General features: G+C 41.0%; 1 protein-coding gene across 1 annotated transcript in view; it reads left to right on the top strand.

The window, feature by feature from the left end:
- ANKRD13C (ankyrin repeat domain 13C) overlaps positions 1–22018 on the top strand; it is a 63509-nt gene extending 41491 nt beyond the window's left edge. Inside the window, exons 9-13 of the mRNA XM_014593865.3 lie at positions 2822–2983; positions 10891–10970; positions 13112–13210; positions 14930–15030; positions 17066–22018. Of these exons, the coding sequence (XP_014449351.1) occupies positions 2822–2983; positions 10891–10970; positions 13112–13210; positions 14930–15030; positions 17066–17196 (573 nt within the window). The 3' untranslated portion in view covers positions 17197–22018. The remainder of the gene's footprint in view (positions 1–2821; positions 2984–10890; positions 10971–13111; positions 13211–14929; positions 15031–17065) is intronic.
- The last annotated feature ends 2735 nt before the right edge of the window (positions 22019–24753 follow it).

Below are 24753 nucleotides of genomic sequence, written 5' to 3'. Positions count from 1 at the left end.
CCACCCAGCAGGTCATTCCCTAGGCTGTAGGTGTGCTGGACATTTTTCCTCCCTAGGTGCAGCAAGCACTTTGCATTTCTCCTTGTTGAACTGCATTCTGTTGTTTTCTGCCCACTTGTCCAACCTGTCCAGATCTGCTTGCAGCTGTTCCCTGCCCTCTGGCGTGTCCACTTCTCCCCATAGCTTTGTGTCATCTGCAAACTTGGACAGAGTACATTTCACTCCCTCGTCCAAGTCACTGATGAAGACATTAAAGAGTATCTGTCCAAGGACTGAGCCCTGCGGGACCCCACTGCCCACACCCTTCCAGGTTGAAACTGACCCATCCACCACGACTCTCTGGGTGTGACCCTCCAGCCAATTCGCCACCCACCAGACTGTGTAGTCATCCAAGTCAGAGCCTCTTAACTTGTTCACCAGTATGGGGTGGGATACCGTATTGAAGGCCTTCCTGAAGTCTAAGTATACGACATCCACCCCTCCTCCTGTGTCCAGGCGTTTCGTAACCTGGTCATAAAAAGAAACTATATTGGTCAGGCACGATCTGCCTGCCACGAACCCGTGCTGATTTCCCCTCAGCATAATTTGTCCTGCCAGGCTCTCACAAATGTGAGCCTTGATAATTTTTTCAAAGTCTTTGCCAAGGATGGAGGTGAGACTGACAGGTCTATAGTTGCCCGGGTCCTCCTTCCTCCCCTTTTTGAAAATGGGGACCACGTTGGCCCTTTTCCAGTCCTCCGGGACTTGGCCCGTGCGCCACGAGCTTTCAAATATTCCCGCCAGTGGCTCTGCAATGATGTCGGCCAGTGCCTTCAGCACCCTCGGATGGAGCTCATCCGGGCCTGCCGACTTAAAGGCGTCCAGTTCTTCCAAGTGACTCTGCACCATTTCAGGGTCTACGCGTGGCAGTCTGGCGCCTTGCTGCTGCCTCTCTACAACCCCAGTGAGAGACTTGTCGTGCCCCTCACTTAGGAACACTGAGGCAAAGAACTCATGGAGGAGTTCAGCCTTGTCCCCCCTGTCCGTCACCAATTGTTTCTGCCCATTTAGCAGGGGTCCTATTGCTCTCTGGGCCTTCCTTTTACTCCCTATATATCTAAAAAACAATTTCTTGTTGTCTTTTACTTGGGTTGCCATCCTCAACTCCATGGTAGCTTTGGCCCGTCTAACTGCCTCCCTACAAGCATGAGCAGAGGAGGTATATTCATCTTTGGTGATCTTTCCCTGTTTCCACTTTTTATGTGCTCCCCTTTTGTCCCTTAGGCTGCCCTGGACAAAAGATGGAAGAGAATTAGCCAAAACAATCAGGGAAATTAGGCTTTTTCTGACCAAGACTCAAGAAATTCCAATTTTTAGTGTTCAAGGACATTTTATCAATTCTAGCAGTTGAAGCCAATTTGTTAAAGGTGTGATAGATATTTCAGTAAAATGTCTAATATATTATTTAGGCTATAGATTTGTCCAGGAAATGTGTTTTGGTCCCATATAACACAGATAACTTCTAGGATTTTTATTGTGTTTGCAGTTGTTGCTTGCCAGGCATTAATTGACCACTGGTCAACGGTAACCAACAGATCTCCTTGCTGAATTCATGTTTTTGTTGGTTGCATTATTAACTTACTTAAGAGTGTTCAGACAACCCACATGGACTTTTTTAGCATTTCATTGATAATTCAGCACCTTTACAGAAAGAAGAGTATGTAAAAGATGCAAGGTATAACTTTTTTCTTTCCAAGCTTCTTTTGTATATTCTCTTGGGATGACAAGTACCTTTGGATGATGCAGCAGAAAACTGTCTTTTGTTCACCAAAGATTGTCTCTTAAGAATCTGACTTCATGGGGGAGATATTGCAGGACAGAAAAGGCCAGCAATTTTAAGAAACTTATCTCTTCCCAGGTTCTTTAAGAATGGTTATCATTGGTGCTTTGCTACTCCAAAAGGAGTTCCCAAAAAGGAGTCCCCCTTTTCTTGGCATAAAATTGATCTGAGTAGAGCCAGCAAGCTGATACTGGCATTCTTGAAAACTCATCAGCACTTGGTTTGTTTTGTTTCTGTATACAGCAGCAGAAATTACTGGAAATGGTTTGATCTGTATCCTATTGCATAAGAATGAAAGCACTCAGAGATATAAGGAAGTAAAATTAAAATGCTGAAAGGAAGAATTTCTTAAGCCAAAGGAGCATTTACAGCAAATAGTTTAGGAGTTTTTAAAAGGTTAGATAAACTAACGCTGCTATACAAATGAGAATGAAAGCACATAGAGCCTGAAAAGAATGTTTTCTTCCTTATATAGATGTGCAAGCAGCTGTTTTGCAGCCGTTTTGACTGTCCTTAAAGTATTATGTGTTGCCACTCATACATTAGTTTGCATCATAAACAGGGTTGGGGGGATGTCATTTTATGGAATTTGAACTCTGGGTTCAAAAATAAATTGGATAGATATATAGATATAGATATCTATCTCCTAAGTTGAAACAATCAACCATTCAGGACCTCTCCAGACACAGAGTTAAAACAGATTTCCCAGGCAACTCTCAAAATAGCTCTTCAGGAAAAGATGACTTAATTAGAAGTTTCATGCTAATGGGAGTTCTGTCCCCAAAGGAGTCCATGCAGTAGCAGCACTTGCATTGATGTTATTGGGGAAGTGCAGTGCTAAGGCAAGCACTTGTACTTACATGCAACTTAAGTAAAACTTTTCATTTTTATACTTTTTTTCAATCAAACAATCATTTTAATATTTCAGTATACTTGACTTTTAAATGATTTTACTTGAAGATTTTGGAAATTGATCATTAATCTCAATTATCTTTCTTACAGGAAAGAGTAGGAAACTTTCTGGCAGACTTCTACTTGGTTAATGGACTTGTTTTAGAATCAAGGAAAAGGAGAGAACACCTTAGTGAAGAGGATATTCTTCGAAATAAGGCCATCATGGAAAGCCTGAGTAAAGGTGGTAACTTGATGGAACAAAATTTTGAGGTATAGTTAGCTTGTTCTCTACAGAATTGGCGCACACATCCTAAGCAGTGTTGTCTTTTCCCGTCTCAAACTGATTAACATGCACAGTGGAATATTAAATATAAACAGTGAAGTCATTTGATCTTTCTAGAGGGGTTTTTTCTGGTGGTAGCTGACTGAGAGTATTTTAGTATTCTCTTGGACAGGATTTTTTTTAATTCTGGTTTAGAATGCTCCTCTGAAGTGTCTTTTTGTCATTATTTTTCCCCTTTAGCTTACTTTACTGAAGGGACCTTCCAAATCTACCACAGTCTTCTCTCTGAATGATCTCCAATTTCAAGTACATTATCAGGCAAAGCCTGTAGATGCTTAGATACAGGGTTAGCCTTAAATTTAACAGGTGTAATCCTTCCTTCATCCTCTCCTGAGCTGACAGGTTATTCTCTAGTTAATTTAGAGTTGCTAATCTGATTTTTAATGCAATTTTAAATGTTTGAATGTACTACTGGTGTTTTACGTCTGTTTTCTACATAATATTTTTTGAACTTCAGTAATTTTCAAGAAAATTATACACGGTGCAATCCATCATAAAGAAGCTGTGGACTTAATTTTGACATTTTGAGAATTATATCCATATCTTCAGCGGATAGTTATTAATATGAGAAAAGTTTCATGAAGCACAAAACTTGCTAAAGAATATCTACTTGAAAAGTGTAGTGAAGAATAGTGAAGAATATCTACTTGAAAAGTGTAATGAAGAACAGATCTAATGATTCGTAAATGTTGAGCTTTTTTTAGTTTTGCTGCAGTCTTCCAATGTAAAATGACTGATGTTACAGTCATGCCTTCCTTTTTTTAAAAAGGTATTGGAATTACTTGCTCCTATCAACTTGTAATTTTAACAGTAAACTTGTCACAGTGAATTTGCTGCTTTGGGGGACTAGTTACGACAACCACTTGACTCCTGTCATCCTGATAGCGTGTACAAATTGCACAGAAATTAATGAAAAATATCTCTATTCCCTTCAACAAAAAATATACAAAGGGGGTAGTTGGAACATAGGTGGGGACCACTGTAATTCAGGCTCCAGTGGTGGGGAAAGTGGGCTCCCTGCAGGCTCACTGGAGCCAATTTCAGGAGCAGACTGTCCCACACCTCTGGCTGAGGGAGCCTGACATGGGACTGATTACTGTTGAACAGCAGCGTACAGGCTGTTCTTCAGCTGTTTTAAGAAAGTAAAGCTCACCACTTATTAAACAACAATAAGTTGTTTTTACTTAACTTAAGAAAAACTACCCTTGTGCATGAGATGGTCACCTTCTTCATCCACCGTAAGAGAGGGAAATCAGTCAGTAGGGTAGAAATCCTTGATTTTAGGAAAGCTGACTTCTACAAGCTTATGAGATTGGTTGGTGAGACTCGCGAGGAGGAGGAGGACCATGGTCCGATGGGGAAGGGAGTGCAAGAAGAGTGGTTGTTCCTCAAGGATATAATCCTTGGAGCACAAAGGACATTCATTTCCTTTTGAAAGAAAGGTAGCAAAAGGGCCAGGAGACCCCCTTGGCTCGATAGGGAAGTCATGGACATCCTGAAATTGACAAGAGAAGTGTATATGGGATGGAAGTCAGGAGTTACTACCATGGAGCAATAGCCCGCACCTGTAGGGAGCAGATTAGAAAAGCAAAGGCAGAAACCGAATTCAAATTGGCAGCTGGAATCAAGGACAATAAAAAGTCCTTCTTTAGATACGTAGGAAGTTAGAGAAAAAATAAGGGAAAAATAGGGCCCTGCTGAATGAAATGGGACCGCTATAATCGACATTCAGGAGAAAATCAAACTCCTAAACTAATACTTTGCATCAGTATTCCACCTGTCCAAGGGTGTGAGCCTGCTTGACAAGATATAAGATGATCAAGGTGTGGGGGTGATCACCCTCCCATAGTTGGTGAAGATCTTGTGGGGGAACACCTAGAGAGGCTGGATATCTACGAGTCAGCAGGACTGGATGAACTACACCCAAGAGTGCTGAAAGAATTGGCCAACATCATCGCCAATCATGACCTATGGCAAAGCTATTTTAGGACTTATGCTGCTAGGGGGAAGTCCCAGAAGACTGGAAGAGGGCCACTGTGGTGCCTATCTTCAAGAAAGCGAGAAAGGAGGACCCAGATAATTATAGGTCAGTCAGTTTGACCTCAATCCCTGGAAAAATCCTGGAAAAAATTATCAAAGACTCCATAATTGATAGGCTAACTGAAGGAAGTATTCGAAATGAAAACCAACATGGCTTCATTGCAGGCTGGTCATGCTTGACCAGTCTCATTTCCTTGTATAATCAGGTAACTCGCCACCTGGATAAGGGAAATAAGGCTGATGTCATATACTTGTATTTAAGAAAGGCGTTTGACTTTGTCTCCCACGATGTCCTCATGGTAAAATTGGAAAAATGCAGCCTCGACTACTTCACGGTCTGCTGGCTAACTGTTAGACCGAGGTAGGACCCAGAGAGTATTAATAGACGGAACTGAATCAACATTGCTAAAGGTGACCAGTGGTGTCTCCCAGTGTTCATTTCTTGGATCAGTGCTTTTCAACGTTTACATCAGTGATTTGGATTTGGTGTTAAAAACGTACTGGCAAAGTTCATGGATGACACCAAGTTATGGAAGAGTGTGGTCACACTTGAGGAGAGGCTGGGGATACTGGCTGACCTGGACAGGTTTGCAAGGTGGGCAGATCAAAACCTGATGATGTTTAACACAGAGAAATGTAACGTGCTCCATCTGGGGGGAAATAATCTGCAACACACTTACAGGCTCGGCGGTGCTACACTTGCAAGCACCACAGCTGAAAGAGATCTGGGGGTCATGATAGACCACAGAATGAACATGAGCCACCAATGTGATGCCATAGCTGGCAGAGTGAACAAAGCACTGGCATGCATCTACCAGTGTATCTCAAGTAAGACTAAGGATGTCATCCTCCCACTCTGCTCGGCCTTGGTGAGAGTGCAGCTGGAGTACTGCATCCAGTTCTGGGCACTGCACAGGAAGGATGTGGAGAAGCTTGAGAGAGTCCAAAGGAGAACCACACGCATGATTATAGAGGTCTGGAGAGCAGGTCATACGAGGAGAGGCTGAAGGACATGGACTCTGTTCAGCCTGGAGAAAAGAAGACTTAGAGGGGACTTCATGGAAGCCTATGAGTATGTACATCAAGGTCTGGGGAGCATCTGTTCACCAAGGCACCCCAAGGGAAGACAAGAACCAGTGGCCACAAACAGCTTGAAGATAGCTTCAGATTGGACTAAGGAGAAACTTATTTACGATTCAAGTGCCTAGGGTCTGGAACAGACTCCCCCCAGAGGTGGTACAATCACCTACCCTGGAGATCTTTAAAAGACGTCTTGATGTGCACCTTGCTGGGGCCAACTGATCCCAGCAGTCTTTTCTGCCCAAGTGCAGGGTGCTGGACCCAGTGATCTCATGAGGTTACTTCCAGCCCCTAACATCTGTGAGTCTATGGAAGGGAGAAATTCCTTTCTACTCCTGTGCAGCAGCAAAGCAAAGTGGGGCTTGGGAAGCCCCTGTGGTGGGGAGGGGGCATCTTTTGCCCTACACCTGGCTTTGGGGGTAGGCAGGCACCCAGCATACCTATGCCTGCAGCCTTTAGGGCGGAGGGTACTTACCTGCTCTGCTCTGATCCGAGCAGCTTTTAAACTCCCTACCAAAGTGGGGAATCTTAACAACTTGATTGGCTGAGTCCCAGCAGGGCCTCAGTCTGTACTAGGCTGCTTCTGGAAACATGTGGGACTTCCACAGTTTCTAGGGCTCTGCTGCCTACCTTCTCCATACTGCAGGTAAGTTTTGTGGTATATTTTTTAAAACTTTTTTCCCTGCTCTCCGTGTCCCCTGTGGTTTCAGGCCATTTCTGGCCAAATCATAGTTTTCTAGGTCTTCAGGAGCAACACTAAATTTTGGACTTTCCCCTGAAATCTCCTGAAGCCCAAATTACAGTGGTCCCTAAACGTAGTGGCCTCCAGTAGTCTGCTGAGAGGATACATAGGAAAGGACGAATAGTATTAGCGAGGACATAGTTTATTCAATTACTGAAATTACTATTTATTCTGGGGCCCCTTAAAAGTAATTTGTACTGGTCGTTCATGGCCATTGCAAAACTGTAACAAGAGTTTCAAAGAATAGGTTTCTAGTTCTTATTGCATGCTAAAAGTATAAGGTCAAGATTTTAAAAGTACATGTCCCAAATTAGGCAAGTCCATTTATGTGAATCAAAAAGAGGCTATATTTTCAAAAGCGCCAAGCACACAGCAGTGCCGGCTAACCTATATGAGATGTTATGGATCTGAAGTTGGGAAAATAAGTCTAAATACTCATTCACAACCAGGCAAGAACAAGCAATTATTTTCATGTTAAACAATTCCAAATTGTTTAGGTGTTCAGATAAATCAGTTGGAGACAAGTTCTCTTTAGAGTGTCTTTGTAGATATCGTTTTTAAAAGTGTAGCTCTTTTTTTTAAAGAGGCTAAATGTGTTTAAAAACATGGATATATGTATATCTGAAGTTTTATTCACAGTGATTTTTACAGCAACCTCACCATGTAAAGTATATACTTTATTTTTAATTAAAGACTTTTGAGGGTAGATAGAGGTAGTTAACCATGTTAGTCTGGACTCAAGTCAGGCGGGAGGCAGGGTAGACTTGATTTAGTTAGTCTACATAAGCTTTAATAATCAGCAGCTTATTTCGTCAGATACTAAGAATGAATTGCAGGAAGCAGAACTATATTACCATAAATCCATAAATAGAAAGTTGCGATTAGAATAAAAAGGATAGAGAAGAGGGAGAAAAAGAGGGGCACTGCTGGGGGAGGTCTGGTCCTACGAGAGAGAAACTAAGTAGCTAACTCATTGAGGAACATGGGGATTACAAAAATGAATCTAATTAATGGAATAAGAATCCATACTATGGTTTTAGACCATAGTTAACACAATCCAGTGTGGATGATTTCTTGTTCTGCAGTTTCCTGTACAAGTTGGTTTTTAAAATGGCATCGTTTAAAAACAGTTTCTTTGAGCTCAGTGATGATGGAATTTCCAGGGAGGTTAAGTCTTCTGCTACAGGCTTGTATGTCTTTCTGGAATTAATGTCAAGTCAATGCTCATTCATTCTTTAACATAGGGGTCTCCCCATCTGTCCAACGTAGACAGCAGAGAGGCACTGTAAGCAAGTGATAGCATATATGATATTGGTAGAGGTGCAGCTGAATGAATCTTAGATGTTATAATATGTGTTGCTTAATCCAGTGATGATGTGGACTTTGTGACAAGGAGGCATAGCTGCCATTTGGATCTGGAGCAAGGTCTAGTGCCTTGGTAGGAATAGGAGGTATGTAGTCTGTTGCTGAAGACATGCTGTTTGAGGTTGGGGGAGGAGGGGGGACTGTCTGTAAGCCAGAACAGGTTTGTCCCCCATGGCTACTTTGAGATGGTATTTTCCAGGCAGGGTTGGAGGTCATTAATGTGTCCAAGATGGTCAAACTGGGGGGCTGTAGGTGATATGGTTGTCCTTGTCTTGAGGCTGGTATTGTAACAGTGTGGAGTACTTTATTGATTTAGAGTGACTACAGTACTAAAATTGTATTTTAAGTGTAGGAATCCCTCCCAGCTCCAGATAGTTAAGGAGTATATCCCAGTCAGTAGGGTCAGAGTGGATACAGCTGCAATGTAGAGCTAGGCTGTAGATGATGGCCCTAGTAGTTTGTTTAGGGTGAGGTCTAGTTACGTGGAGGTAATTGTTGGTTTCGATACAGTGCAGTGGTATTATAGCCATTGTAAACTTTTATAGCAGTTTCCAAGAAATGAATTTGCTGGGTGCAGTATTTAGGAGTCAGTTTGGAGGGGTGGAAGTGGTTAAAGTCCTGATTGAGTTTCTCTAAAGAATTCCTTCCCATGTGTCCAAATGATCATCTCATCAGTGTATTTCAGCTATACTAATGTGATGAGAGGGCAGTTGCAGAGAAAGTAGACTTCAAGGTCTGTTTTAAATGCATTGACATACGGGAAGGCATACATGTGCCCATGGCAGTGTTGTTTGTTTGTAGATATAAAGAGTCTCCAAATCTGAAATAGTTGTGTGTGAGAACAAAGTGAGAGAGTACAATGGATATGGAGGCAGTCTCCTCATCAAGGGTGACTTTTTATAGCTTTTAATCGTCGTGGGAGATGTTGGTATACAAAGAAGTGACATCCCTGGTAGCTAAAGTAGCTAGAAGTTTTCCAGTGGAACCCACTTTTTCTAGGAAATCGGTGGTGTCTTTCAAGTAGCTGACAGCTCCTATGGCATATGGGAATAGGATAGAGTCAGTGTAGCTAGAAACTCCCTCCAAGATGATGCCAATGCGAGAAACAGTGTGGCGTCCTTGGTTGCCAGGTTTGTAGATCTTGGGCAATAAGTGAAAGTTGCTTGGCCTGGGGTTCTGGGAGGTGGAAGCCATGGTGGGTCTTGGTCAATTTGTAAAACTCCACGTTGGAGGTAGGTATTATCCAAAGAAAATCCTAGCACAGTAATTCTCAACAAAGGTGCTAGTGCACCTGGGGGTGCCACGAGTGGTACATCAGCCTTTGAAGGGTGCCATGAGGTATGAGGAGATAAGCAGATAGACACAGGCTTAGGCTCAGTCCATGCCTGGATGTTCTTCTGCCTGTACTGACTGGCCCCTCTGCAAGGGTACCACTTAATGCAGGAGTGCCTTAGGTTTAATGAGGGGTGGCTTACATCTTAAAAGTCTAAAAAGGTTGAGAACCAGTAACTTAACACTGCTACAGTCTCAGACTGGCTGTCAAGAATGAGTAATGAGAACACTGGCATTTCACACCATGGTCAGAAATGTGTTTGAAGCATTTTGAATTCCAGAGTGCTTCAAATTATCAGGCACACCCCTTTTATCCAAGTGCTTCAAGATGGCCTCAGCAGCATACCACAACACTGTTCTCCTTGCCCTGTTTACCTCTCAGCTTCTGATCTCCAGGGCTATGGATCGAAAGTACACATAAACCAGTATAAGTGTTCAGAAACCAGTTCATATCAGGAACACAATAGAAATTCAGTGCACGTAAACCACTTTCAAAATGGCCAAAACTGGTTTACGATAAACTTGGAGGGATGTAGTATCAGACTTAAACTGATTTAGGTTAAATCGGTTTATTGAACTTCTGTCCCAGATCCCCCTCCAGATTCAAGTTAACTCTGTCTCCCAGCATCCCAGGATGCTTTGCCTTGGCCCAAGCTGTCTGTTCCAGCCGAGCAGGGAGATAGATATGCTCTAGTATTCCCTGGTATCTGGCATGAGCCACTGCAGGCATGTGGCTGCATCTCTGGAATCAAAAGTGAATGTCTGTTCATTTGCTGATCAGTTCAATCTATGCAGGTTAGACTAACCTGGGAAGATTAAATGAATTCAGCTTCAGGCTTTTTGTCCATTTGTACTTAGCCCAGAGGTTCCTGAGAACAGATGCATGTACAGGCTTTTAAAATGATTGCCATCCTTGTGTTTTTGTTATTGGCTTTATTAAAATAAAGCTTGATGTGTTGGATTTGTTAGATATCTAAAATATATACTTACTTTGGATCGAAGGCTCTTTGGTGCAGTTCTTCTTCTGTTTGGACAGTACCTAACACTACCATAGTGTCCAACTTAATGTTTCAAGCTTAGTGAGCAAAGGGATAGTTGTCAGGGGGAGGAAGAACAGGAGGTAGAGATTATATGGAGCTGTTAAACTTGCATGGCTTCATACGGGCTGGAAGGAATACTGCTCGTTATAGATTTCAAAATGCAGTGCCTCTTGTATGGTACAGTACCCTGCAGTAATTCACTGTTATACAAATAATGACTTGTTTTCCTTAACAGCCTGTTAGACGACAGTCTCTTACTCCACCTCCACCCAACACAATTACATGGGAAGAGTACATATCAGCTGAAAATGGAAAGTAAGTATTTCCATTTTATTCTTCTTTTTCAACTGTAGATGTAGCTTATATCTTTATATCACTTATTGTTTCTGTATTTTCTTGCCTTGACCTGTAAAATATTTACACTTTTCTCTAGATTAGCATGAATCAAAAAGGGCATGAATTCTTTATCTGTAAGAATATGCTGCATATATAACTAATTGGACAGTACAATCAACAGAAAACATAACAGTATTTTAACTTTCATATTCTTCAATACCCAAAGCTCAAAATATAAAGATATTCTAAAAGTTTAAAGTCTGTTTCAAACTACTTCAGTACAGCTTTCTATCTACAACATTTATTTGACTTTTGCTTATGGTGGTAGTGTCAAATAAGTTGCAAAATTAAATATATAACTTGTGGCATGAGTCTTTATCTGTGTCCAAAAGAGGGCATTTCTGAAAAATGTCTATATGAAGCTTCTCAGCAGCCAAACCTTGTGTAAATTTATCTACCACCATGTCTTAGAAGTCAGTGCATCTTAACTATAGTCATTGAGCTAATTTTTCCCTAAGTGTTTTAGTTTGTGGATGCTGAAGTGTACTATGTTCTTCACAAAAAAACAGTGATTATGTAGTCCATGTTTCAGTTAATTTGTAGTCTTAATCTCAAGATACTATGTTAAGTAGCAAGAGTTACCAAACAGGGGGAGATGTTAAATAAAGCATATAATAGGTTATATGATAATCTTGATGGATTTTTAATTGCATTAGATCAAGGCTGTTCAACTCATGGCCCCAGGCCACATGCAGCCCATGAGGGGTAAATTTGTGGCCCTCAGGCTCCCACCTGGCTATCACTCCCCCCCATTGCTTTGGCTACAGCAGGATCTGGGATCTCTAGGCTCCCCCTCCTTCCTCCAGGGGGCAAGGTGCGGAGGTGCAGGGTGCTTTTGGTAATGAGGTTAGTGAGGTTTGGTGCTTGTTTGAAAGCTAGAATAGGAGAATCTCTTTAAGAATTGGGTCTTCTTTTAGTATGGGTTACAATTGTTTGAGGATTTTCCATGTAGGTTCTGGGGAGGGACTTGTCATAACCAGCGGTGTGCAATCCAGGGGGATTTTCCTTCTGTACTATAGCAATTCTTTACATGGTTTCTGGGTGGCTCTTTCAATAGTGTAATGCATCTCTCTGGAGGAGTGTCCTTGTTTTAAGTGAAAGCCTTTTTGAGATTCGTGAGATGGCAATCGCGGGTGTTCTCAGTGCAAATTCGGTGGTATCTGAGGGCTTGGCTGTATATTACAGCTCTCTTGGTGTGCTTAGGGTGATTGCTGGTTCTGTGCAGATATGTATGTTGGTCCGTGAGTTTCTTGTAGATGGTGGCCTGTATTTTACCATTCTGGATGGTGATCATCATGAAGTAACACCACTGACTCTTGAATTTACATCTTCACTGACTGGCTTTCTTGCATGCATACCAGCCTCTGGTTTCTTTACTATTCATTCTGTCTAGGAAGAGGACAGACTAATTGCAGATGTTTCCTCAGCCTGACAAAGGGTAGCTTTGACACCTGAAAGCTTGCAAAGAAGAATATTTTCAACTATTTGAGTTGGTTTAATGAAAAATATCAGATTTACCTATATACCATTAGGGCTGTCAATCGCAATTAACTCTCATGAATAATGCATTTATTTGATTTTTGCATTTATTTTTTGTTTAATGTGCGTTAATCACTTCTGGTGATGGGGGGGGTGGATGGAAAAAGCAGCCCCTCTCTCCTCACTGCTGCATGCCTGCCTGTGCTGAAAAAGCGGCCCCTCCCTGCCTAGCCACAGACACGCATGTATGTGTGCACACGCGCACACACACCTATACACTCAGGAGCTGGGTGCAGGTAAATGTATGGGGGGGAAGGGTTGGAGGGACAGGTCTTGGGGACTGTCTAGGGTTTGTGTACATCCAAAAATACAATTATGATAAATTGAGATTCTAGTATTGTTTAATTGCATGATTTAAAATTGCGATAAATCGCAACTGTTTTTTTAATCTCATGATTAATTACGGTTCTTTTTTTTAATTTTGACAGCCTTATATATATTCCTTGCCTTAACTAAAATCTAATTTTATTTCTGTAAAAGAAGCATCCCATTGAAATCAACTGTTTCTTTCTTTTCTTAAGAGCTCCTCATCTGGGTAGAGAACTGGTCTGCAAGGAAAGCAAGAAAACCTTTAAAGCCACAATAGCCATGAGCCAGGAATTTCCCTTAGGAATTGAATCGTAAGTGAAAATTACTAGCTATAAAAGTTGTTCTCTAATAAGCAGCAAAACTTCCTTGTGTCTTCATTCAGATGTTGCCAACTTAGAAATGTGAGTGAAAACATTGGCAAGCAAATTAACTTTTAACTTTACCAGTCACCCAACAGTTTTTTCAAAGCATACAGACACTTCAGCACTGTGTGAATATTTTGACAGAAATTGAAGTGTTTTCAAAGGCTAGTGTTTAAAAAAAAACAAAAAAAAGGCTCAGAGATCATTTAGCAATGTGTTTCTAGTCTTATGTTGCAAGATATCGCTAATAGTCCACATTTTAATGTTTTGGTATTTGTCGTGTGATTTTGGTAAAATCCCTCAGTAGCTCCATAAAAAATTAATTGCGGTTCCATCTTGAGGCTGAGTTGAGTTTTATGTTCAGGAGTTTTCAGGAGAGTTAGCCCAGCATACATCATGTGTAAGAGTCAAAGACAAGGTGAAGAGAGGATTTATTGTTATTATAAAGTATCTTCCCAGGTCATTTCTGTCCCTGTGGTAACTTAATGCAAGCTCTCTTCTAACTTACTGCCATGTTTCTTCTAAATATTGTGTGGAGCAAATGCTCCAAACACAGCATTTGAGGCCTTTGATCCACTTGGTATGTGATCTTGGGGTTCTGCTGAGATGACAAAGAAACCAACAGTTGATGGCAAATGATGGTGGGAGTGTGTCAGTGCTGTGACTGGAGAGAAAATGAAAGGGCATTCAGTAGGAGATCAGGAAATAGATGCTGTAAAAGGAAGTGGTGTGGACAGAATGAGTTTGAAGAAATGAATGTCTAGTTATTTGCTATTGAAAGAGTCTTTCTCCTCCCAACGCCCGCGGTGTATTGTAGTGCCTCTTGAATATGACTTCAGGAACAGTGTAGTTTGTCAGCAGTGGGCTAAAACTCACTTTCAGCCAAAGAGGTGTCTCCATTGAAGTTTGTTCATTCTTCTGAGACTACTGAGACATATCAACAAATTCACTGACTGAATAGGTTATGATATGGGATGATACTATTTTTGAAATTCATTCTCTTTGCTATGTTAACAATATGTCTATATGTTAGTAGTTTGTAGAAAATGGCTAGTGATAATACATGAAAGCTTGCAATTTAAGCATTGCAAGGCACATCTACATGTGTGCTTTAATGCTCAGTAGCCTGTTTTACCATGCATTAGAGTGTCATGTCAAAAACTGTGCTAATATGCTAATGCACAGTAAAATTAGGCTACTGTGCATTAGGGCAGCCTAATGCACATTTATTTATTACCTCACATTATAGGTACTAAATTTTATCCGCAATAGCAAAAGCACATTAATGAACGTGAAGACACGCCCACAGTAGTCTAAAGACTCCAAAATAGTGTTAGAATTTAAGTTGGAGGACCATTTTTGAGAATGGATGTTTGGTAATCGGTGGCATAATTTTTGGGTCTAGCCACTGGTGGCTTATCAGAGCTAGAAACAAGCACTTTTTGCTAATGCTAACATAATATGTATATGATAGTGTGGATTACTGAAAGCTGGACCTTGCTGTGTCACTGTCAGAGTAGCAGTGCTTTGTCATCACAGGACTAATAGCAAGTATTTAGACAACTAATTTTTAGTTCTTTATCTTCATTAGACACTGACTTACTGAGGGGAAAAAATTAAGCTGGTAAAAGAGAAACTCTCCTAATGAAAATTCACTTTCCTTTTCAGATTATTGAATGTTTTAGAAGTAATTGCACCCTTCAAGCACTTTAACAAACTTAGAGAATTTGTTCAGATGAAGCTTCCACCAGGCTTTCCTGTAAAGCTAGGTAAGATGACATTTTCAACTTCAGTTAGCTATCCCCATTTCCAAGAAGTGATTACATTTTGTGTAAGGAATTTAACGGAGTTTGTTTATTTTAAGGAAAGACGGTTCTCATTCACTGCATTAGGCTTTAGAGGAATATCATTGGGCCTTGGCAAATAGAAGAAATACTAGCTAGGACTAGTGACAGAATTAAGAATATGGCATCTGAGATGGAAAACAGCCACCAACCAAGAAAGCACTTCCCTTTTTACTAATCATCTGGAGTGTGAGTGAATAGCAGAAGCCCCTGACACAGTAACTCTGCAATCTTAATGTAGCCCTGGCAAACACCTTTTTAGTGACACCGCTGCGTAGTAGACTAATAATACTTCACAGTAGCATATTAGCAGTGTCTGTGCTGCAATACACTACTGCACAGTGTTATTAGACTACTGTGCCCACTGTATATTTCGTTTTCATTGCACCTCATGATTCATGTAGATCACCAGTGAACACCAAGTTTTAATTTCTAATTGTTGCCAACAGAAAAGAGGTAAAATACATTTACTCATTTTTTGTGCAATGACACTGATTTGTATAGCAAAAGGCTCTAACTTAAATAGTTCTTTTAAAAATTAAGCATTCTCACATATACCATCAAAAAGCATAGCCAACCAGTTAACAAATAGCAGCTGAGGTCCAAAAATAAACTTTCTCTGGTTTGTGTTTTTTATCTCTTCAGTTGGTTTGAATACACTAAACATTAACCTGTTACATGTGCACAAGTTCTGCACTATTCAGTAGAAACTACAGTAACTCTGAGGGCTGAATTTGCACTTGGTTTTTAAATTTGTGTAGGCTGTTTTTTACTTTAATTAAAATGTCTGCCATGCCTGCCTATAAAGCCTTTAACCAGAATCCTTAGCCAAAGCCTTTCTCATATTTAAAGTAGTCTATATCTGTGTTGTTTAACCAGTCTGATGACTCTGTTGCCCAAATGGAAATGGATTATGAAACACTTATGAAATAAGATTTTATAATACTGAGAATTTCCAGCTCAGCTTTTCTCATCTACTAGATTCCGATGCTTATTGAAGGCACCTGGAACTTGGTGCTCATCCAGACCAGATCTCTGGATTATCCTGAGATTAGTATGTTGTTCAGTTATTCATCTGTACAAAGAACACGGGGGGGAAAAGCACTCTTCCTGTTTTCTTGCATACTATGTGCCCCTAAGTAAGGGGCACACCTTGTTTTTGGCAGGCAGAATATAGGAAAACAGTTTTTTTCTAGAGCCATGGCCATTTTCATAGCATAGAGTAAGTTCTTCTGGAAACTTAGAGCATCCAGACAACTTGGCGTCCCATTGTCTGAGTGAGGCAGCAGGAACTTCCTAGTGTGGCAGGACGGCGACAAGTATAGGCCCCAGACCCTTGCAAGGATAGTAACAAGGCTGTTACTTTTTTACTGTAAATAATTCTCTATATAAGTTCTCACGAATAATAAAATTTTATTTCCATACCTCAAGCCTTATCAAGATACTCCAGACTGCATGTAGCCACTTGCTTGGCCTGAGCCAGCTTAGTTCAGGCATAAGCTACAGTGCTCAGCTAGTAGTGGCTGTGAAAGGTTTAACTCTGGCTCTGGTCTTGCTGCTTGCTTAGCCAGAAAAAAAAGTGGTAACCATTTTTACAGATATTCCAACTAACCAATTTTGGAGGGCTGATATCTGTGGGAAAGTTGCATGTGGTATGTGAGTAAATATGGTAACATTGGTTCATATGATAGACACCTGTGTCAAACATTAGACTCCTAATCTCTCTTTAAATGGTGCACTGTGCTACCTCTTTTTTCCTCTCTGAATTTGGTTGACTTCTGATAGTTTTCTCTAGCCCCTCCTTTTTTAAGCTTTTACAGCTTTTTTTTAATTTTGGTTGTACAAAATATTTAAATATAAAGTTAGGCTTCATGTTTTAAATAAACTAATAAGTCGGTATTAAAATATGAGTAACCTGTGTTTCTCTGCTTTCTCCTGTGCCATTCTGTGCACTGTCTAGACATACCTGTGTTTCCCACCATCACAGCCACTGTGACTTTTCAGGAGTTTCGCTATGATGAGTTTGATGAATCCATCTTCACTATTCCTGATGACTACAAGGAGGACCCCAGCCGTTTTCCGGATCTTTAATTTAACTGGAAAGTGAACTGTGAATAACAATACCAGCATACCACAGTGCAAGCAAGTGGATGCAAATAACCCACAGGCATATGTATAGGAGTGGGTCAGTATGGAAGGGATAAACTTTTAAAAATGATCTAGAAGAAAAGGGAACATACATTGAATGACTGATGTACTAAGATTCACTCTAATGGGCATCTAATCTAGTATCTGAATTACAGCAAGTCTCCTGATGTGTCATTTACACTTTTATACATCCAGTACTGCAAGCATGGTAGTCTGACACTTCAGTGACCCTAAGGATACTAAGAAGCTGTGAGGACTGTCATTTGTTTTTAAATTTTTTTACATTTTTTCTTGGTGATACAAAGAAGCACTTGGACCATTAGCATAAAAATTGAAATAGCTGGATATTAGCCCTTTAAAACATCCCACCTTACTTAAGATGATCTTATTATATTCTTTCAAGCGTTGTTTTCATAAATTGTAAACTATGTAACATTATGTATAGTTCAGTAATTTGAATGTTAGTTGAACGTATATTAGAGGGAATGCATTTTCTGTAGATGAATGAACCAAATGGTAACCATTAAACAATTGCATTTACATATTGCAATACACTTCAGAAATAGCATTCACTTTGCAGGGAATAAGGTACCTCCTTTAGCACCTTAGGGCACATCCATTATGGTGCTATCCATCTCCTTATCTGAACTGTCAATTTCTTCATTGAAAGTTGTTTTCTAATCTTCCTTTCATAGAATCTGCAAATATTATCTTTTTCATACTGGTTTGCAAAGTCCTTGCTGTGTTCATAATATGGTGTTGATGAGTATGTGTGGAGAGAGACTTCATCTGCCTAGAAATTGCATTACTTGGATAATTTTACACTTGGTTAGGAGATTGCTCCGTAATAGCTGCACATCACCTGGCCAGTCTTGTATTAATGTCCTCCAGCACACTGGAATATATTGGATGCATTAAGAGTTACTGCAAAAATAAGTTCAAACATTAGACTCCTAAGCAAAAACAAAATGAATTTCTTGAAAACCTAGTTTAAGTGTAGTGCACATTGAATAGAACTCATGGCAAAGGTTTTAAAATGTACACATTTTTCAAATACCTAGGAAATTTCCAGTTTTGTTTTCTTTCTCTTACCATGTAAGGAGTGTGTTCATTTTTAAAGATAGGTTTTAAAATCAGAAGTTACAGTATTCTGACTTTGGGGGGTTTATTTTTGTTCTGAGAGGTTCCAGTGTCCTAAATTTGAAGGTAATCTAGCTTTTTGTTTTGCTAGAAAGAATGTGTGAAAGGCTAATGGTGCTATTTGTTTGTATTAAGAAGCTGTGGTGTAAATGTATAAAAATGTAAATAATTTCAAAATTATATTCTCTGTGCACTGTAGTTAAACTACTACTACTCCTGGAAACCAACAGAGTGATTATCAATATTGATTATAATGACCATTGTCAATGGTTAGGAAAGGTAGCCAATCTTATTAGTCATGCAGACAATGAAATGAGATGGCTAAATCGTGATGCAATAACAGCCGACTTGTCAGCCACATCAATAGCAAGGGGAAATATTTAGAGTAGACTTCCAAAAAAGACTTTAGATTCCTGTCAGTCTGTATCAATCCAAAGAAGCTTCCCTTGAGAAATATAGTATGCACTCTATAAATGAGTGAGCCCTACTACATCATCTTGTGTAGTGAATGGACTGAAAATAGGAAATTAAGGATATGCCCTGTTCCAGTAGCAGGCTAAATTTGTAGACTGATAGGTACAAAATGGTTACTTTGAAGGCTGATTCTTGTGCACTGGAGAAACTGATTGCAATTTGTAAAGAAGGTAACAAAGGAAAAATAAGGAGGTAAATCAAAGGGAATTGTGATTTTTTTGCAGTTATTCCCAAAGTGCTCTACCAGTAAAAGATGCAGAATATTTAGTAGAAATGATAGGACTTGTTCTTCCAGGTAATTACAGATACCTAAGGATGTTTACGTCTTTAACATGAATATTAGTAATCTCATGCTTTCCCTTGGCATTCACTAAAATCCTTAGCAGGAAGAGGCCAGGGTCGTATGTACAGAGACTAAATTTCCTGTCAGCTCTGTGGGTCAGTGTTATGCTTCGGAGAGGTCCAGCATGGAGGGTGCTGCTGCTGTTTTGAACCATTTTATGGATGCATGGTTGGAATGCCTCAATATCCAGTGGTGTCAGTCCTTCCTTGGCCACATTTGGGAAGAACTAAAACTGTGGCCCTCACTAGTAAAGACACCACGCCATACCTAGGAACTGAAGTCTTTAGTGGTTGCAGACATTTTCAAATGGGACGTTTTTTCTAAATGGAGAATGGAAAAATGAATTAGCTGATCAAATCCTCATAGGATTACAAGGAAGGATCTATATGCTTTGGGTATTTAGAATTTGAAGGCAGGCTCATAATTTTCTGACATAGGAAGAGCTATTGTAGCCTGAGAGTTTCTATTGAAGGCAATCTAGCCACTGCTACAGATAAATTTGGATGATTTTTTAAAGTTAATTAGGCTCGAGATAAACTAGAGGATGCCAGACCTCTCAGCCTTCAGGAGTGAGCTCTGAGAAACTATCCCTAACCTATACTAGTGAACGTAAGATTCTGATTCAAAGGCCATTTCAAGTTTTTGGAAATATTCTTCTACAGACTTTGGTACAAATCCCTAAATTGTTTAAACCCTCTTCTGATGTGTTTAAATACACCACATCTTAAAACATACATCTAAGACTTTTTTAATGGATTTCTGTAGTAAAGTTATTTTCCACTTTGGGGAGTTACTACAACCAGGGACCAGGAAGAGTTAGTCGAATGTCTTACATTCTTCAGATAATCAAAATATACTGGTTCTTTACTCAAATGTTACTTTTTGTAACCAGTTTTTAGCCTATTTCAGAACAGCTGCAATAGTATGATTCCTTTTAATAGCCTCATTCTAAAATTAAATGAGAATTGGCATACTTTTGGTGATACTGTGAACTATAATTGGCCTGGACATATTTCCAGTGATGGAGTTTCAAAACATGGCTATTGAACTGTACCCATTTTTTTTAGAATAGGACTTCCTAAACAATGCACTTAAGTTTTGGCACGTAAGAGAACTTTCTTTTATATTAGTGATTTCTGTATTGAAACTGTCGGTGGCAGCGGGAATTTGATCCCTGCCTTGTACAGCTCTTTTGGGAGAAGCCCCTAGAATACATGCATCCATACTGGCACAATTTTTCCCCTGAGGTCATGTTTTGTTTGTGGGGACTTTTTTCTACTATACTGTTACAAAAGGCAGCTTTTCCAATTTATCTGGATCCCCCTGAGGAGTGCTTTGTCAGCACAGTATGCTGACACAGCATCTTCTACTTGGGCATAGCCTTAGTCTGCAGCTGTGCTGTGGGCAACATTGTCCTTTACAAAGATATCATGTTCTGTACATAGTCTGTCTTCTATAACAGGAATGATCAGGCAAAACTTTGGTTTCCCTTGTCCCCTCCAGCCCTTCCCAACACCTGGGGGGGAATTTGTTGCCCTGCAGAGTGACTGTCACATCTGCAGTCCTTTTACAGAGGCTGCCTCATCACTTCTGCATACCAAGAAGCATGTTGGCTTGAACATTTTTCAACTCGTACTTGCGTATGTAAAAAGATTGTTTTTATATTTCCACAAGATACACTGGAATATGAAAGACATTCAGATGATTTCTAAAATATGCAGAAGTCCTGGAAATACATCCCTCTTAGTTGGATCTCTCACCTGTAACTTAACAGCGACAGAAAAAGCAAAAAGTTAAACATTCAAACGTGATGGACGGTCAAAATTCAGAACGTTTAAAATGTAGAGATACAAGTTGCTTTTGATTCCATGTCATGGCTTTCAGTCAAGTTGGCAAAGATTTCAAGATCCCCCCTCTGGATAAGGGAGGAAATCTCTATATCAAGGTTGTTCAGTCTAAATGCTTTGATTTGTATGCCTTTTTTAAAAAACCCAGCAAAAAAGCTGTTTGATCTTGACATATTTCCCAGTTAGGGTTATGACCTTTTTAGGAGTAAAAAAAAAAAATTATTAAATGCACCCACTAATTTTATGTAAGCTGAAACAAGGGATTGTTTGTAAACCAATTCCTAGAATCGTTTCGTAACCAAACTCAGTTTTACTGGTCTTCCAAAACATTGCTTTAAATTTGTGGCAAAGGGAATGCATTTTTATTTTTCCTTCCAGGTAGCTGCTGTTCCAGTCACTGTATTCACTTTAACTGCAGTTCTTGACATATGTATTTAAATTGTTTGTTACAAAACAACTGGGGATATATTTGTGCTGGAAACCCACCTTGTTAAGTTGATATTCAAAGCATCTGTCAGTTTAAGTGTACTTGTTCTTGATTTTTAAATTCATGCAAGGATAATTACATTATTTAAATTGTATTAACAAATTTCCTGTAATGCTGCAGTTTCACATTTTACTTTCCTTCCAAACAGTTTGTACTCATCATGGAAACATTGTCACTTTTTGCATTTTACTATTCGTGTGGTCCATATTCTTAACTCACCTTCACTAATAGTAACTTTAGGTTGTATTATTTGTTAGAATAAAGACCAAAAGATGCTGTTTGATTCTGAAACTGCTCAAGATGTGAAAATTCAGTTCAACTCCAGATTATGTACATTGTAGGCATTTCTTACGTGTTGGAGCAAGGATTATGATTTGAGGAAAGGCTGGAGTGTTTCTGCAGGCACTCTGTCACATTTCTGCAAGGACATTTTATTGGTCAGTTTTTAAATAAAATCCTGAATTTTCAATATAACCCTGTCCATTCCCATCTCTCAAGTCATCTGAAATTGAAGCTGCAGCCTGTGTAGAAAAGCTTCTTTCATAATTGCACCTATACATGCTTGTGATAGTAAGTAGGCAGTCCTAATAGAAGTCAGTGTTTTTAGGATCAGATCTAAATACAACTTAGACAATTTTGAAAGTGCTGTGTATCTACTGCCTCTATTAAAATACTGGTCCTGTTACAACTAATGGACAATTTCCTGTTCTCTCAGTAGGGCTTTTCAGCTAGCATCTGATGTACATGAAATACAGTTTAAACATTTTCCCCCTCAAAGAATGTAATTGCATGTATGTAACATGTATGAATTTGTTACTTTTTAGGAAAAACATTTAAAACTGACACGAAGCAGGAAGGGGAGAACCTGCTTCTGATCTTTCATCCCCAGCACCAGATATAAAGCAGCACATAATAATTCTCAGATCATCCCACTGGTAATTTAGAGCCTAGGCCAAGATTGGTCACAAGACTAGGAAGTGATAAGTGTGTAGGAAATCAATAGCATCTGCAGAAATAAGTTCAAGCAATCTGACTGAAACTCTTACATGCCTCCAAGGACCTTGCTGCACTGTAAAAGCTTAAAATCTGAGCTCAGAATATACTTTATCTCATCCTCAGTATTTCTAAGAATGTTTTTGCTGGTGGTCTTCCAGCAGAGAACAGGGGAAAAACAGATGGTTTATAATAGGGCTATGGCAAAGCTTCAGTAGCCAATTCTATTTGGAGGAGATTCAGCCTGATTCAGTGGCCAAATCCAAATCGAATTGGGAGACCCACTAAAGGGGCCAAATCAATTTGACGCTGATTCGGAGATTTGGCCACAGGCTAAACAGGTAGCAGCCCTCAACCACACTGGACACAGCTGCCTCCAGCTGGTAAGTCTGTTGTGGGCAGAGGGGGGAGGGCAGATCAATGCACCCATAGCAAGGGAAGGCTGGGGCTGGGATAAGCTTCCCAGCCAAGGCAGGAGAGCTGCAGGACTTGGGGAGGGGGACTCCTGCCACTGCATGCCGCCACACACCACTGGTCCGGGAAGGCAGGGGAGTGGGCATGTGCCACTGGCTCTGCACAGGGCAGGCTGGGCCAAGCTGTACTCCAAGCTACCTCCAGCTGCAGCCCTGGGTCCGCCCGCCCTGCGGAGCACAGTGGAGCAGGAGCTATGGGGGGGGGGCTGCAGCCACCCTAAAATTCCCTATAGCCCCTGCCACTGGCCCCTCCCTGATCCAGGTGCATGTGCCCACCGCCATGCCCTGCCACTGCTCACCCAGCCAGGGCAAAGTCATGGCTTGTCCTGAAGGTGCAAGGAGGCTGGAATAGCTTCCATCACTGTGCACTGCTTGTCTGAGGCCCTGCAGTGGCACCATCCTGGCTGGGTGAGCAGCAGGGTACAGCCCCTGCTCTCAGCACCTTCCACTTGGAGTGGGATGTGCCTGTGTTGGGCATCCCCCCACCCCCGGCTGGACAAGCGGCAGCAGGGCAGAGCCCCCATTCCCAGCACCTTTTGCTGCCTGTCTGGAGCACAGCCCAGCTCAGCCCACCCCGCACAGATCCAGGGGCACAAACCCACTCCCATGCCCTCCCCCCTTGCAAGCCCTGCCTGAGCTGAGCAGCTTGTCCCAGTCTCAATCCCCACCCCTTCCCTCCCTCCTCTGCCCACCATGTACCAGCTGGAGGCAGCTGTCTAACACAGCCAAGGACTGCTGTCTGTTTAGTCTACGGCCAAATCTCTGAATTGATCCCGAGTCTTTGAATCTCATTTGGCCGAATCAAATCAGGACAGTGACTTGAATCACCAAATCAAATCACTGTCCTTCCGAAGCAGCTGAATTTGAATAGAATACTTGCCACTTCACCCAGGCCAAGTTTATAAACCTGCTTTAAAGCAGCAAAAAGTAACACATTTTAGCTTTTCCATATTACCAAAATGTACTCAAATATGTCTAGTTTTTTCCCCCCTCAAGTCAGCATGGGGGGAGCCCCTTAGATTTGCATACAAAGTACAGGGGTGGAGGGGGGCAGGTAGCTGCTGCAGCTCTGCCCCAGAGCCTGGCTTGGGGCCAGTCATACCCACTGATCAGCTTCTTGTCCCCCCTTTGCTAGTCAGGTGCAACTTGACTGTGGCTCAGGCTAGGTTCCCTCCTGGGCAAGTACAGGGAAACTCCATCCTCTGGCCAATTAGTAGTGCTGCTGCTACTGTTTAGCCCAGCAAGGGCTGAGCTTCCAAGTGCTGTGCTTCAGGACGGAACAGAGCCTAAGCAGTATCTGACAGGAACTGCCAGGGGAGGGGAGGTAAAGGCAGAGATTGTGGGGAGTTTGTTGGAGGGGGGAAGAGGCAGGACTAGGAGGAAGAGATGCAGAGACTGGGGGCAGTGAAAGGCAGGGAGTGGGCAGAGTGCTGTTCATGGCAGGGGGAACTTGACTACACCACCCCCACAACCACTGCTTTCCATAGAAATTAATTGATATTTAGAAGCTGACATTGCTATTTTCAACAGGAGATTAGAAAAAAGGAAATGTGGAATCGGTTGGCAAAGGTTTACCACATGCCGACTTCCAAACAGCAATTATGGAGGCATTTGATTGTTGCAGCTCACAGACTAAAATGTGCAGTACTCAAATCTCAGATGAAAAACTGACTTAGGAAGTAGCAGTTTATAAACCTCTTTTGTAAGGTGCCTCTTTTTGTATATACTTTCATACATATCAGG

Source organism: Alligator mississippiensis, chromosome 5 (assembly GCF_030867095.1).
Source record: "Alligator mississippiensis isolate rAllMis1 chromosome 5, rAllMis1, whole genome shotgun sequence".
NCBI classification, from domain to species: Eukaryota; Metazoa; Chordata; order Crocodylia; family Alligatoridae; genus Alligator; species Alligator mississippiensis.
Note: the sequence above shows the minus strand (reverse complement) of the source record. Positions and strands in the feature narration are given on the sequence as shown.